General features: G+C 37.5%; 1 protein-coding gene across 50 annotated transcripts in view; it reads right to left on the reverse strand.

The window, feature by feature from the left end:
• The window catches only part of EPB41L2 (erythrocyte membrane protein band 4.1 like 2), a 225,724-nt gene that overhangs the window by 109,900 nt on the left and 99,166 nt on the right, over positions 1-16,658 (reverse strand). For all 50 annotated transcript variants that reach the window (XR_013534545.1, XR_013534544.1, XR_013534542.1 and 47 more), the window contains 2 exons: positions 9,024-9,508; positions 8,139-8,351 (listed from right to left, as the gene is read on the reverse strand). Coding sequence is in view for 47 of the 50 variants with exons in the window: in XM_008995068.4 (XP_008993316.1) it covers positions 8,139-8,351; positions 9,024-9,494 (684 nt within the window). In the remaining 3 variants the exon portion in view is untranslated. The remainder of the gene's footprint in view (positions 1-8,138; positions 8,352-9,023; positions 9,509-16,658) is intronic.

Below are 16,658 nucleotides of genomic sequence, written 5' to 3' on the forward strand. Positions count from 1 at the left end.
AATTTTTTCAGCTTAAATATAATATCTTCTAAAAACACACTGTTATCCAGTATATATGCTCATTTATTATTTGCAACTTTGGGGAATCCAGGAAATTCTGTGTGGCACAAAAAATTTTTACCTACTTAATATTAGCAAATGTCGTTTTTCCTTAAAAGAACACAGATTTCAAAAATGACTATTTGTTTTTAAAAACAGTGCTGTATTGGTTCCTTGGGCCATTGTCTTTAATTCCTGAAGTTCAGGAGAGAAAGAACAGGCTGATAGCTCACAAGAAAAAGAATGTGGAAACTGGAAGCCATAAAAAGTAGGGGATGAGGGGAGAAAAAAGGGATATGAACAGATATATGGGGAGATATATATATATATAATATCTATATATAGTGAAGTAATGTAGGAAGCAGAGATCTTAGGATGCCAAACAAAAATACCCGTACTAACTATGTTTCTGATTTTAAAATAATTACTCCATTAATATAGCCGTATTTACATTAAATGGTTTAAAGGAGGTACTTTTGTTGACCAAAGGTACTGACAGGTAACACAAACAGGCAAGTGCGTAACATACTCAATGTTCTAATCGCACCACATAAAACCATTATCTATGAAGACCACTGATGTGCACCATAGCGATGCAGTGAATAAAGCCCCCCATTAAATTACTGCAGCCATGTAGCTAGCTACAATGTTTCAAAATCTGAACAGCACTCTTAACTTTGCTAGGTCCTGTTTAACAATGACTTTACAACCTCTGGTCCATTACTCACCAGCTCCTTTTTGCTCTATCAGTTTTTTTGTTTTTTGAGACGGAGTTTCGCTCTTGTTACCCAGGCTGGAGTGCAATGGCGCGATCTCGGCTCACCGCAACCCCCGCCTCCTGGGTTCAGGCAATTCTCCTGCCTCAGCCTCCTGAGTAGCTGGGATTACAGGCATACGCCACCATGCCCAGATAATTTTTTGTATTTTTAGTATAGACGGGGTTTCACCATGTTGACCAGGATGGTCTCGATCTCTTCACCTCGTGATCCACCCGCCTAGGCCTCCCAAAGTGCTGGGATAACAGGCTTGAGCCACCACGCCTGGCCCTGCTCTATCAGTTTTAATCTTCTCATCCTGGCATTTGAGGACTTTTAGAAGGTCACCCTACTCTAAGATTCCTATAAGCCAAGCTGTCTCGTCATGACTTCCTGCATAGCCCATGCTTTAAGTGGCTTCTTTCTATTGTTGTAAGCACCTTAAGTGAAGACAATTAGGGCTTCTTCAGCGGGCATTTTATATCAAGGTTTAATTGAAAATTAGACACATGTACATTTAGAAAGAAAAAGAAGAAAATCACTACAGTTCTCTGAAGAACCATGAAGAAACACAATCTTTGCTGAGAGTAAACAGCTGGAAACACATCTATTCTCTCAAACTGAATAGAAGTATTTCTTTCCCATATTCTATTCTCTTTCCTTGAGTACTCAAAAGTTCATTAATAGGTACAGTTTACACCACAACTGCTTCCCCGAATAGTCTTCAGACGGTGATTTCCGGTGTACAGCTACAGAGGCACAGATAAGCAGCATCAGCATATCGTCCAATCTGCCTAAGGTCAAAACTTAAACTGGGAAACATGAGCCTGATTAACCCCATGATGGGTGTACTCTGGGCTCCACTCCTAAGGAGGAAATAGGAGCAGGTCTGATGATTAACAGACCCAAACTAATGATACTAAGCAAGCAACAGGAAAACCAAAATAATAGGAAAACTTGTATAAAAGGAAATTTCATTAAAATGGGGAATATAATTCATAACTGCTGCATTGTTATAATAGCTGTTAGGATATTGATGAATTACAGCCTCTGTTGAGATATAGTCACAGCTTAGAATTCAAGTGAACTGCTGGTACATAAAATCTGCTGTGGGATAACATCACTGAAGTCTATTCAAACTCCATTTTGCTATGAACTCAAAAGGAAAGGACTATTCAACACAAATACCGTTTTTAAGCTTATTTCCCCATTTACACTCCTCCAAAGTTCATTCTTATAATGGCAATATTAAGTAATCTATTAAATGAAAAGACACTAACTACAAACTAATACAGTCATAAAAATAAAGACTCCTATGCTTTCCCAACCAATTTAAATCTTGGTGAATTAGAGGACTAAACTACTGCTTTTCGCTTTGGATACTATCTCAATTCTTCTTCAGGCAACACAGTAAGTTGATTCCCTACAGATAGCAGAATCATAGAAGGACTAGTTACACATAAAAGAAATTGTTCTGTTTTGTCTCATTCTAAAACGAGATCAGAGATCTATGAAATGCATACTTAACAAGATGGGGAAAGAGGGAGTAGGCATAGTGATTAAAATTAGACTTTATTAACTCAAGGGTGTCTGTAACATACTCAATTTCTAAAAAAGCAGCAGTAAAAGGGAAAAAAGAAAATTCAAGTAAACAAAGAAAAAGACAACCCAAAATTAGATGACAAAATAGAGTCATTTATCTCAGAAATACTATAAAATAAATGGTCTAAATTCACCAGTTAAAAGACAGAATTCTCAAATGTGATTAAAAAGAAGTCAGCTCAAAGACATAAGGATATAATGTTTAAAAGAAAAAAAAAAAAGAAGACGACAAAAGGCAGAAGATAGTCCTGACAAATTCTAACCAAAATAAAGCTAGTATAATAACATAAATATCAAATGAAACAAATTTCAAGGTAATATATGACAGTTAAAAAAAAAAGGTTATCCAAGAATATGTAATTCTGCACACGTAAGCATCTAATAATCTAGCCGGAAATTTTATAAAGCATAAACTTACAGGAATACCAAGAGAAATCATCAAATCAACAATTACAAGGAAAGGCTTGAACACAGCTCTCTTACACACCTATAAAAAATCCAGTAGTCAAAAATGATACATAATGGGGCCAAACACAGTGACGCATGCCTATAAGCCCAGCACCTTGGGAGGCCAAGGAGGGAGAATTGCTTGAGCCCAGTAATTTGAGACCTGCCTGGGCAACAAAGCAAGACCCTGTATCTCTACAAAAGAAATTTCAACATGAGCTGAGCATGATGGTACATATCTGTAGACCCAGACATTCTGGAAGCTGAGGCAAGAAGGACTGCCACTGCACTCCAGTCTGGCAACAGAGACCCTGTTGAGAGAGAGACAGAGAAGACATGCGGAAGAGAGACAGAAAGAGAAAGAGAGAAAGAGAGAAGAAGTGGCGGGGGGAGAAACAGAGACAGAGAGAGAGAGAGAGAGAGAGAGAGGCAGAGAGAAAGAGGACAGGGAGAGAGAGAGAGAGGGAGAGAGAGAGAGAGAGAGAGAGAGAGAGAGAGAGAGAGAGAGAGAGAAGAAAAGACCCAAAGTAATAAAAGCACTATATAGTTGACTCTTGAAAAACACAGGTTTGAACTGCATGGGTCTACTTAAACGTAGATTTTCTTCCACCTCTGCCAGAACAGCAAGACCAATACCCCCCAACTCCTCTTCCTCCTCTTCTTCTTCCTCAGGCAACATGAAGATGATTAGAATGGAGACCTTTATAATAATCCACTTAATGAATAGTAAATATATTTTCTCTCCTTCTTATAATTTTTTAATAACATCTTTTCTCTACCTTACTTTATTGTAAGAATACAGTATATAATATATAGAACACACAAAATCCTGTTGACTGTTTATGTGGAAAGGCTCCAGGCAACAGGAGGTTGATTATTAATTACATGTGGGGGCAGTCAAGGGTTATACGCAAAATTTCAACTGCGCAGGAGGCTGGTACCCCTACTCCTACTTTGTTCAAGAGTCAACATATTTCAAATTTATATGATAAACAAGAAGTACTTCAGGGGAACATTAGAGCCATTAAAGCAATGTATTATGTGTTAAACTCAAGAAATTAGAACAGTTATCCCAAAGAAAAAGAGCAAATGAGATGAAATGTTACAAAATAGGAAAGCTACAATAGAAATGATGAAACCAAGTTGTTTCCTTTGAAATATATATATATGTAAATTGATATTAAGAATAAGTTTAAAAAGGCAAACAACACTAGAAATATGAAATAAAAATCAAATGCGCAAGGGAAGAATACTATGAAAATCTTAATGCCAATAAATGTTTCAAATGAGATAAAATAGAAAATCTCTACCAAAAACATTAATTGCTGTAATCAACTTGGGAAAAAAAACCAAAAGTATAAAAAATTATATCAATGATTTTAAAAAGCCGGGAAAAAAAAACAAAAGTATAAAAAATTATATCAATGATTTAAAAAAGCCACAGAAACTATCTTCCACCTCCACTCCTCTCTCAAAAAGGCTACTAGCCAAGACAGTTTTAAAGGCAAATTCTACCAGGTCACCAAAAAAGAGACCATGACTAATTTATCCCAGCTTTTCTAAAAAATGGTTAAGAGGGAAGCAACTTTATGAGGATAGAATACAACCTAGATAACAAAATCTGATGAAGACAATTTGATAAAAGAAATTAAAGGTAATATATGCAAAAGTCCTAAATAGAAAATAATACAAAATGAATGCAGACAGAATCTACCAACTTTACATTAGAAATTCAGATGGCTTAACAGTAGAAAATGTTAATGTAGATTACAATATTAGCGGGTTAGAAAAATACATGATCCTCTTAGTTGATGCAAAAAAAAAAAATACATTTGATAAAATTCACCACCTACCCATGAGTAAGTCTTAGAAACTAAGGGAGAAGGTCCTTAATCTGAGAAATAATATTTATTTTTAAAAATTTCGGAGTAATTATATAAACCTAAATAAAACATAAAAAGATATTTGGCCTCATTACTTTTTTTTTTTTTTGAGACAGAGTCTCACTGGAGTGCAGTGGTGTGATTTGGGCTCACTGCAACCTCCACCTCCTGAATTCAAGCGATTCTCCTGTCTCAGGCTCCCAAGTAGCTGGGATTACACGTGTCTGCCACCAAGCCCGGCTACTTTTTGATATTTTGGTAAACACAGGGTTTTGCCATGTTGGCCAGGCTGATCTTGAACCTCTGACCACAGGTGATCTGCCCACCTCAGCCTCCCAAAGTGCTAAGATTACAGACATGAGCCCCCATGCCCAGCCAACCTCATTACTTTTAGTGGCAAGAACTACAATTACTTTTGCACCAGCCTAATATAAACTGTAGTACTGTTTTTGTGGTTTTAGGTATCCTTCCCAGGAGAGGATCCTGCTTGCCCACTATATCGTTATCAGCTTTTACCACATGACTTGACTGGCCAATGAAATGTGAGTTAAAGTAATATACACCACTTCCAAGCAGAAGATTCAAAAACTGTAGTGTGGTTCTGTGGTGTTTTCTTTTCCTTTTATCATGAAACCAGCATGTCCCAGGTAGAGGCTATTCTTTCAGTCTTGATCAGAAACAACGATGATGTGGAAAAGAGCCATAACAAACCCACCAAGCACATATAACATAGCAAGAAATAAACCATTTTTATTAAAAGTCATGAAGACTTGGAGGTGTTTTTGCTACTGAAGCACAACCTAGTGAAAGCTGACAGTGATCAAACAAATGCAAGTCAAAATACTGAGACGCTATTTCACATACATATGATTGGCCCAAATGAGTAAGTCTGATTACAAGAATCGCTGATGACAAAGTGGTAAAATCAAACGTAATGGTTGCTGATTGGAATGTAAATTGGCACAATCACATTGGCAGTATCTGGGGTAACTGAAGAAGTAAAATTGGATTTCATCAATCTAACAATTCCATTAGTAGGTGCCTACCTTGAAGAAACTCTTACACAAGGAAACAAGAAAACACATCTTGTAATATTCACTGAAGAACTATTTCTTATAGTATATAAAGAAACTGTGACTCAGGAAGGAAGTAAACTGGTTTAGTCAAAGAAATACTATACAACAATTAAAATGAATAGATTTATATATCATAAAAAGATACATGGAGGGAAAGAAGGAAAAGATGGGAATGAGACTTTAGCAATGTCTTTAATGTTTTATTTTGTTAAAAGATCTAAAACACATGGCAAAATAGTAACAATTGAAATTTTTGTGGTAGATACACAACTGTTTCCTCTATTATTTCTATATTTTTGTAGTTTTTAAATATTTTATTTGACTTTTTTAGAAAGATAGAGAACAAAAATAGACTTAAACCATAAAGTACGTGGTCAGTCCTGTGGGTTAGTGATGTAAAGGACATTAGCAGTGAAAGGGCATTCTAGATAATCTAAGTAATCCTATATTCTATAGATGAAGAAACTGAGGTCCACGAAGGTTGAGTAAATGACTCAAGGTCACATAACATTGAGGTGGTTCTCAAAAATCTACATCCCCTAACTTCTAGGATAGGTAGGAAAGACAAAAGACATGCAATCAAATATAATGTAATCGAGTCAAGTTCAGAAAACCACTCTGTCCCTTTCTTTACGGTCTCTTACTCCTATCCCTAAGAACTCTCTCTCTCTCTATCCCTGGGAGAGAAAGGGAGTCTCAGCAAAGGACAAAAAGAAATGTTAAAAAGAGCAGCAGAAGAAAAGAAAGCTTTAAAGATTGCTATGGTCTGAATGCATCCCTCCAAAATTCACCTATTGTGGTGGCATTAAGAGGTGGTGTCTTTAGGAAATGACTTAATCACTCTGCCTTCATGAATGGGATTAATGGCCTTGTAACTGAGGTTGAAGGGAGCTGCCTTGTCCTTCCATCGGGTAAGGACACAGCACTTGCCCCTTCCACCATGTGAAGATACAGAAATGAGGTGGCATCTTAGAGGCAGAGGGCAAGCCCCTCACCCGACATCAAATATTCTGGTGCCTTGATCTGGGACTTCCCAGCCTCCAGAGCTGTGGGCAACAAATTTATGTTGTTTTTAAATTGCCCAGTTGAAGATATTTTGTTAGAACAGCAAAAACTAAGACAAGGATTTTTAATCCTTTTTTGCTACTCCTTTTCTTTAAACAATTGAAATATCAGGAAAATTATAACTAAAATGAGTAAAATAAAATTCTAAGTAACTAATACAAAGAGCAAGAATCAAGAATTATTCATCTTAGTACCCTCAGCACTGTGCAATATAATATACATTCAAATATAGAAATACTACTGTTCAACTAGATAGACATTAAATGTCTTAACAAAGCTGAATTCTTTCATTGTTATTGGAAAGTAACTTCTCTTTTTAATAAGAATGGAAGGAATCAGGGGAAATGTGTCCAATATTTAATAGATGAGAACACCAAAGAAACAGGCACGGTAAGTCCCACATGTACCAGACCAAAGAAACAGGCAAGATAGGTCCCACATGTACCAGATCAAACTGCATAGTTAGTTCTGTGGTCGGGTTCATGAGCTCTAGAACCAAACTGTAGCGGTTGGAATCCTTGTTCAACCACTAACCAGCTGTGAAACTTTGGGCAAGGAATTTAACTTCTCTAAGCCTTAAGTTCCCCAATGTAATATGTAGCACTGAGAATAGCAATGATAATATCTACCTTTAATTGATTTTTCTAAGTACTAAACAAGATAATCCGTTCAAAGCACTTCACACAGTTCTTCAGTAAACATTAGCTATTAGTATATGTTACGTAAATAATTTGTGGAAAGCAACAAACTCTTCTGATTGACATAAAATTATAAGGTACTAGATGCATTAAAAGATTAAACTGACTTCTGTCAGTATCAGTGCTAATGAATTGTATGTTTTTCAAATCATAGGTTTTTTAAATTAAATGAAATTAAATAAATTAGATTTTAAGCCATTACCTGTGTCAGGGTAAAACACTTGGGGTTAAGTGTACTGCTGAAACTTTTTTATTCTGAAATGTCAGCCTAGTACTATCATTTTTCCTCAAGAAAAACATCTTCTAGCCAGAAGCAATATTGCAAATATTTAACACCCATTCAGAATACACAGCAACCAGTAGACTGCACCAACAGGACTAGTGCAGTCTGGCAGAACAGCATCCTGCCTCCTCAGGTCATGAAATTATTTGTGACATTCTATGTACTTTTTTTAGTGCAAAACTGTAATGAACAGGCTTACAGAAACTTAGTAAAACACAAAAATCTATTCATCATGCCATGCCACAATCCCACATCAAGATAGCTCACTCTCACTCAGCTCCCTATCTCACCTCCAGGTCACAGCTGTATTCGGTGCCATCTAAGAGGGTCACTTTACACTGGACAGTTTTGGTCTTCTTGGCGACTTTTTGAAATGCCTTCTCTGCTTTTAGCTCATTGGTCTGCACTTCCTTGGTCTCCCTTTTTGCTGCTTCTCCTTCTAGTATGTCTTCCTGTGTTTCCTTTACCTTCTCTTCTCTCCCCTTACTTACTTGTTCAGTAGGCTGTTGAGAAAAGAAATTAAATCCATACTATCGTCAATCAACTTGCAGATGACAACACAGTAAAAGGAAAAGCTTCCCTAAGAATTGGGATCATTAATTTAAACACTGTAACTCTCAGTTTTTAAAAACTTGAAAATTCCAATAGAAAGGGTATTTCCCCTCATCCTCTTTTCATGGCCAAAATTCTCATTGTGTCAAATTGGTTATTTGGCATTAAATGAATAAAAGAAACTACATCCCAGCAACTACAATTTAAGTATCATCTCAAATAATAACATTTCCAATTAAAATCTTATACCATGGCGAAACTTAGGCTTTGTTAGGCAACCAAAATGCACACATACACATCTGCTACTTACTGTCCACTGAAAACTTAAAGAGGCATAAAAGGGCATTCCGTTTAAAAAAGAGATGGCAGGGCTCAGCATATCTGCCTCATCTTAACAGGTACAGACATGAAGTTTTTAGTGATTTGCATATATACTGGACTTTTTTCCAAGGAATAATAAGGGAAGGTTACGGCAGACCAATCTAAGACCCATTCCAGATACATTAAGCCAAAGCAGTATCTCAATATAAGAAATCTGGAAATGATCCAAAACAAACAAATCCTTTCTGTTAGGTAGTTAGGCTACCAGGTTTTCATTTCCAGGCAATTATTCCCAAACATACCTGCATCTCTGCTTTGCTCACTGAAGGTTTTTCTTCCTTGACTTCAACCTTAATCTCTTGTTGTTTCTTCTGAACCATTTCCTCAGCATCACCCTTAGCCTGCCTCTGTTCTTCCAGAAGGGGTTCCTCTTTATCTAAGACCTGTTCTTCAACAACAGCTTGGGTAGGCTCTTTTTTATCGCCTCCATCTTTGGCCGCTACTAAGGTATATGACTTTTGCTTCTTAAGCCATGGCGGTATGAACCGAGAAATACCCCTGCTCTCAGAGGCTTCCTTCTCTCTCTTCTGGCGGCGTAGACTACTTTGGCTTTCGGCTGCAGTGGATGGCTGGGAACCTTTTTCCTCCTCTGGATCGGATGACTGATTCTGCTGATTTTCTGCTGCTTCTTTAGGTTTCTCCTTGGTGGCATCTGCCCCTAACTGGCCAGAGTCCTTCTTCACTTCAGACGCAGAGCCTACTTCAGTAGTCATGGTCACAACTTACACTGTAATCAAAACAAAAATCACAAAATGTTATTTTACAAGTTCTCTCAGATTTAGTTTGGTTGCCAGGGGCATGGAAGGAAAGATGGGAAGGGGAGTAACAGGTGACAGGGAGAACGCACATCAAGAAGGAAGATTCAAAAGCACAGACAAAATGGAGACTGTTGCTCCGACTTTTAGAATTCTCAATCAGAATCACAGACCCAAAACTAGCATCACAATAGAATTGCATGTTCTAAGTTCTATATAACTAGAACTAAAAATCATCAAGAACTCAAGAAACAGGGATTACTTTTATTTGGTTTCAATTTGTTATAAACAATAATCGATTTTTTAAATCCATTTTTTTAAGAAAAATCACTTTTATCTGTACTTGGTATTCTTTATTCTATAACATGAAAATGTTATCAAGAGCATTAGAAAGCCATTAGACATATTTCACTACAATTTCATACATTAAAAATCTATCAAAATGCTAGATATTAGAAAAACCAATTTTAAATGTAGGGTGTGTAACAGCAAGAATGTAAAATCTGCATCAAAAATGTATTATTCTGCATTTCAATATTAAATCCCATAATTCAACATCACTGTTGCAATGCAAAAGTTAATCTTCTGGGAAAGGTACTCGAATTCTAATCAAAACTCTGAACCTGCATCCCACTCAACCTTAATCACACTTGTCTTTGTATACGTAAGAAAAATATCTAAGGTCCATAATCCAAACCAAACGAAGACATTATAAGGTGAAAAAATGTATCCAATGATTGCACTTATCATAACTAATTACAACAAAATTTAAATTAATTCTGAAATTCAGTAAATTTTAAATAAACAGAGGGACTTTTAAAGTGTTGCAGCACAGTGATATAAAGAACAACAGCAGGCGGGGCGCAGTGGCTCATGCCTGTAATCCCAGCACTTTGGGAGGCCAAGGCAGGTGGATCACAAGATCAGGAGATTGAGACCATCATGGCCAAAATAGTAAAGCACTGTCTCCACTAAAAATACAAAAAAAAATTCACGGAGCATGGTGGTAAATGCCTTTAATCCCAGCTACTCAGGAGGCTGAGGCAGGAGAATCCCCTGAACCAGGGAGTCAGAGGTTGCAGTGAGCAGAGATCATGCCACTGTACTTCAACCTGGCAACAGAGCAAGACTGTGTCTCAAAGAAAAAGAAAAGAACAACAGGGCCTGCAGAGACAGGTGATCACATTTGCTCTCCCGTCCCTTGCCAATGATAAAGGCTCAGAGTCCTGGCACCCTGGACAACGGGTAGTGTCCCAGGTAACTTCAAAAGTAGTAAAAACTTAGAGATGAAAATGGTGTATTCCTATAGTCCAAGCTACTTGGGAGACTGAGGTGAGAGACCTGCTGGAGCCCAGGAGCCTGAGACCAGCCTGAGAAACAGAGTGAGACCCCGTCTCTTAAAAAAAAATTTTGTTAACTTTTTAAGTAGTACAAACTTGAATAAGTCAAAAAAAGTACACCTGTTTTAAAGCTTTATTAAGACATAATTCACGTACCATAAACTTCACCCTCTTAAAGCATACAGTTAGTGATTTTGGGAATATTCACAAGGTTGTGCGACCATCACCACTAATTCTAGAGCACTTTCAACCCTCCAAAAAGAAATCCTGTGCCCATTAGTAGTCACTCTTCATGCCCCCTCATTCCCAGGCAACCTTACGAATAGATCTAATATACTTTAAAGGTATAAATTTTGTGATATGTAAATTTTCTCAATAAAAAGTAACTTTAAAATGTTATTCACATGTAATATGCAACCACAAAAACCATCAAATCAATTAGCCTATATTTAATGGCTTCTATGATGTGGTAAGTCACGGGCACATGAATAAAGACAACCTTGAGGAGCTAATGGAGTGAGGGCTACAAATAAGCATACATTAAGTCACTATCATGTTGCACAAAAAGCAGAGGACTACGCTGGGTGCAGTGACTCATGCCTGTAATCCCAGCACTTAGGGAGCCCAAGGAAGGAGGATCACAAGGTCAGGAGTTCAAGAGCAGCCTGGCCAACATGGTAAAACCTCATCTCTACTAAAAATACAAAAATTAGCCAAGCATGGTGGTGCATTCCTCTAATCCCAGCTGCTCAGGAGGTAGAGGTTCCAGTGAGCCAAGGTCATGCCATTGCACTCCAGCCTGGGCAACAGAGTGAGACCCTGTCTTTAAAAAAAAAAAAGGCAAAGGATTTATATTTAACCCAGGTTAGGAGAAGAGGGTCACCATGAAGGCATTTCTGCAGAAGTTGACATTTGAGTTTATTTTTTTAAATGAGTACTCACTATTCAGACAAAATAGCCAGAATGGAAGGTATGTGTCAGGCACAGGGAGTTGTGTGGAAACATGAGAACATTCCTCATATTAAAAAAAAAAAGGAAACCACAGGCACAGAACAATAATCCACTATACAAGTGAAGTGGGGGCTTATGAGTGAAGAAAGGACAGGCAGAAGCTGAACTGTTAATATTAAAGTAGGAAAGTAAGGCAGAAGCCAGAACATAAAAGATTTTGTGTGTCATTTTAAAAGCAATGTGGGGATTATTTGAAAAGCAAAGAGAAGTCACATAAGTACTTGAAGTAGAGGAGAAAGGTACTAAGAATCCCATTTCACTTTGCCCAACCTGACTGTAAAGTGTAGGACGAAAGAAAAAAACCGAAGCAGAAAGAGATCCAGGAGATTTGGTTTATCCACTCTCTGATTGATCCAGACCTGAGAAGATGATGGTCTATGCTACAGCAGAAACAGCAGGGTAAAGAACAAGAAATGAATCGAATAATAAAGAGGTAGAGTGGATATGACTGATGTTCAAGCTGAATATAGAAGGTCAAAGAGAGAAGAGAGTCAAGGAAAAGGCCCAGGTCATGGAAGACTAGGGTGATGGTGGAATCATTCATAGAAATGGGGAACACCTGTAAAAGTGTGTCTGGCTGACACCTATAATTCAATTTTGAGTTCTTTGTGATTCAGAAGTTGTGGAGATGTCTGCATGACCCCGAGACACACAGGTTTTGATTAGAGACTAGATACACACTAGAGACAGGGTTTGGAAGTTGTCATCACATGGGTGATAGGAGGGGATACATCACCTAGAGAAAAAGGGTAGCTTAAGCTTAGAGGATCCTTAAAAAAGCTCTTATCACCACCAACATTAAGGTTGCGCAGAAGAAAAGGTATGAGAGCCAGGAGAATATATAGTGAGGCAGGGAGATCAGGGGAAAGTAATATCCTTGACAGCAATGCTATTTAAGAGGGAATAGCTAACTATCATACCTACATATCCTATGCCGCTTCTCATTTTCAGGCATTTGAAATTCAAAAGTATGTCTTCCAACAAGACCTGAGGACAGGTTAAACTGGCTCCATATTGCACAGAAAACCTTTTTTCCTTCTTTAACATACCATTTCCCATGTACCATTTAAGTGGACAATATTATTTACTTTAGTCATGAAATAACCAAAGTGTATTTCTCGTATATACGCTCTAATTACATTCTGAGAGCTGAATAAATGTCCTGGTAAAATTAAAACCAAAATGACCCACACTTGTCTAAGCTAACCAAGATAAACTGGCAGCTCTCTAATTACTTTGGCTGTGAGAAATAGTCTGGGAACCAATCAACTAAAGCTGATTTTTGGCCAAAATATTTGAGAAGCAGTGAAATATAAAACTCAAGTTTCCACTATTATGTTAAAAGCATTAATAGTTGTTTATATTTTAACCCTAAGAGTTACCACTCACTGTTTACTGGCTGACACAGTGCCCATATCTGTTTCTCAAAATATTCTACAAGGTATATATTATCCCTATTTTACAAATAATAAACAGAAGTCACTTATCCAAGGCCACTAAACGGAGAACCACACAGCTGTGTATAGCTTCCCTCACATACACTTCATAATGCAATCACAGCTTTATTATGCGTGAATGACCTACTAAACCACAGAGCCCTTGGCCTAGTCCTCAAAGAAGGTTCCTGCCAATTGGTGAAAATGATTATAAAACAATATGAATGTATTCTCAGATGTATTCAGAATCCTCTCTCTTAAAAGTAAGAAATTTATAGGTAAATTAAAATCACAAAGAAAATCCCATTTAAACATTACTGCTTGACCATGTAATCACAACTGAGCTGGTGGGCAGAAACTGAAGACAAAGTACAAATACAGACACGAAAGAACATCTACAAACCATATGGTTAAGCCTCACAAACCATCCTCAATCACCACTGTATTCACAACACCTAGGAGGGTTAAGAACCTCAAAAGTGACAATCAGTGTCACCCATTCAAATGGAAGTTAGAAACAATGAAAAAGACTAATTGGATCATTACTCAATATATTCTTGAAACAGTTTCAAGAGCTCAACAGAGCTCAAAACAAAATACTACCTACTTTGTTGATAAAACGGTTTCTTGAACAAATTACCACCATCAAGAAAACATGATTACAGTACATCCACTCACCCTAATTATCATGCCTATAACTCTGAATTTCTTTGAGATGTGGATAAGCCTTTAAGCTCTATCACCTATGAAAATGAGAACTCTTGCAGTGGAATGCTGACATTCCCACTAAAATGAAGGCTCCATGAGGGCTGGAATCTTTCTTTTATATACTGCTCCAGCATCAAGACTGGCACATCTAATAAGTACTTATTAAACGAATATTGTTCAATCATCTAGTCTAATATCCTCACTTTGTTTTATCAACAATGAAACTGAGGCTCAGAAAGACTTGCCTGAGATGGTAAAGTCAAATGGGTAAGCCTAACCTGGAACTAAGGTTTCCCAAATTCTGGCAATACTCATTGGCTAATATTTAAATGACAATTACCCAAAATCCATCATTAGTATAGTTATATAACACATTAAGTAATGATCTTTCTACTTATCATCAACCAAAAAGAACACTGCTGTGAACAGCCAGCCCATTAGACAAGCATGTGGTTTTGACACAATTACCACGTTGGCATGCTCCATCTGGGTTGATAAAAGCTGTTCGTTATTGTGACAGCTTTACGAGAAAAAGCATGCATCATTTAACATGCAACCAAGCAGAAAACCATCGTCAATAGACGATCAGTACTGGTTAGGTAAGGAGCTGTGTTACATAAACCCATTCTTTTTTTTCCCCTATGTTTAAAAAAGGAGGTAAATTCTACTGTGCTGTCTCTATCACTAGCCTGAACTGCCAACTATGTAACATCATGCTACTAAAACATTGGCCCTTAATCAGAATACTACAGCAAGCAAAGCAAAGCAGATACACAACCTTACAAACACCCAAACAACTTTAAGTAGGGGTTCATGCTAATTATTGGGTTCCGATGTTTCCTTAAAACCTTGAGGAAACTAGGACCTTACTGTTAATAAAATCCCTGAGCAGAGTACAGGGTAGGTGCTGCTGCCAGCTGAGTAGCTCCCATTCTCTGCTGAGATCACAAGCACTATTAGAGTCTTTGATTTCTACCAAGAGAGCTCAACCCAATTTTTAAGAAATCAAAATTCACAAAATAGGAAGGTATGCATTACTAAGTTTCAAAAATGTAGCAAGAGGATAGAGGGAGGCTTTCATTTGAGCTTTGAGAAAACAACAAAACTTTGCCACAAATAACCATTGAACTTAAAACATATTGGCAATGTGAAGACAGTTCTAATCTGGCCATTTTCTACATGTGACAAAACTAGGTTTCATCTGCTTGCGGGTAGAGGATATGTAGAACATCTTGCTGATACCCACAATCACGTGCTTGTATGTTCATCTCCCCAAAGAGCCTATAGCTACTAAAAGAGGTCTTTTAATACCACAGCATTTGATGCCATTAAAGCATCAAATGTGAAAAACAAAACAAAACAAAAAACAAATATAGAAATGATTCAGCAGCCACCTAACTCTACTTGGGAAATAATGGAGTGGTGCTTCTCAAATATATTCATCATTTAAAGAGAAGAGGAAGAGGCAGGAGTAGGGGTGGAGGGGAAGGAGGAAGACAGAGAGGAGGGGGAGGCCAGAAGGGGAACAAGGAAGAAGAACTATCTGGAGAGGAAGGAGGAATAACAAAAACAGGCAGATTTAGAGCAGAGTGCAAGTTCTTACCCTCATAGGTTTACATTTCTTAAGTGTCAGAAGGTCTAGAAAATACTATACTTCATAGTCAAATAAGTATAAATACATTCCGAAGGGACTATTTGTTAGTTCACATTATCTATATGGGGAGGATGAACAAATAATCCAATGCTGCTCACCTTAGTTACCTTTATAACCCACTATATCACTTGTTTATTCATTTTTAAAGGGATAAGGGATCTATTAGACAGAACTATTTCTTTAAAGATGTAAACTAGTATCTGATTTAAATTAAACCCACACATACAAAACATATGAACTACAACCTTTGCTAGTTCAAGTCTAGGTGGAATTAGGTGACACACAGAGCATATATTTCTTCTACTCCTTCTCCTTTTTAATAGAACCTAAATTTTGTTCCACTTTCCTGCCCTCCACATGTGTCAACAGAGGCTAACTCCAGATGGGCAACATGGGTAGCCTTTATTGGTCTAGAGCACTATGGTAGTCTCCCACCCCTTGCCAAGAAAATATGCCCAAAGTCCACCCTCAGCTTCTGGAAAAGGATCTTTACCTCTAAAAAGAGCCACAGGAAGAGGTGGCCCCTTCTGCTGTCTCTGAACATTGTATATATAACTCTGTTAAATGCTATTGTCATCTTGAATATTTAGAAAAGAAAAATCCTGATGTCACGCTGACACATAACAGAGGACACTGGCAAGAGAAGAGGACCAGCTCCCTGATCGCACTACACATGGCCCGGGTCCTATGCTGGAGCTTCCTGTTATGTGAAATAACATACTCCTCTCTGGTTCAAACAACGAGCCAGAGATTTAGAAAACAAGCATTAAGGAACTGGGAGTACATACAGACCTCAGGTCATTATTCCTCCCACTGCATTTTACGATCCTCATACTTAAGAACCACGGTCATCAAAGTATTCCATTTTTTCCAAATGATGTTCAATGTTTAAAAACCTAATACTTGAGTTAATATTACTCAGATAAACCATTAATTCTTTATTCTAACAACTCTAAATAAGAACGAAACCAAA

The sequence above is a fragment of the Callithrix jacchus genome, chromosome 4 (genome assembly GCF_049354715.1).
Source record: "Callithrix jacchus isolate 240 chromosome 4, calJac240_pri, whole genome shotgun sequence".
NCBI classification, from domain to species: domain Eukaryota; kingdom Metazoa; phylum Chordata; class Mammalia; order Primates; family Cebidae; genus Callithrix; species Callithrix jacchus.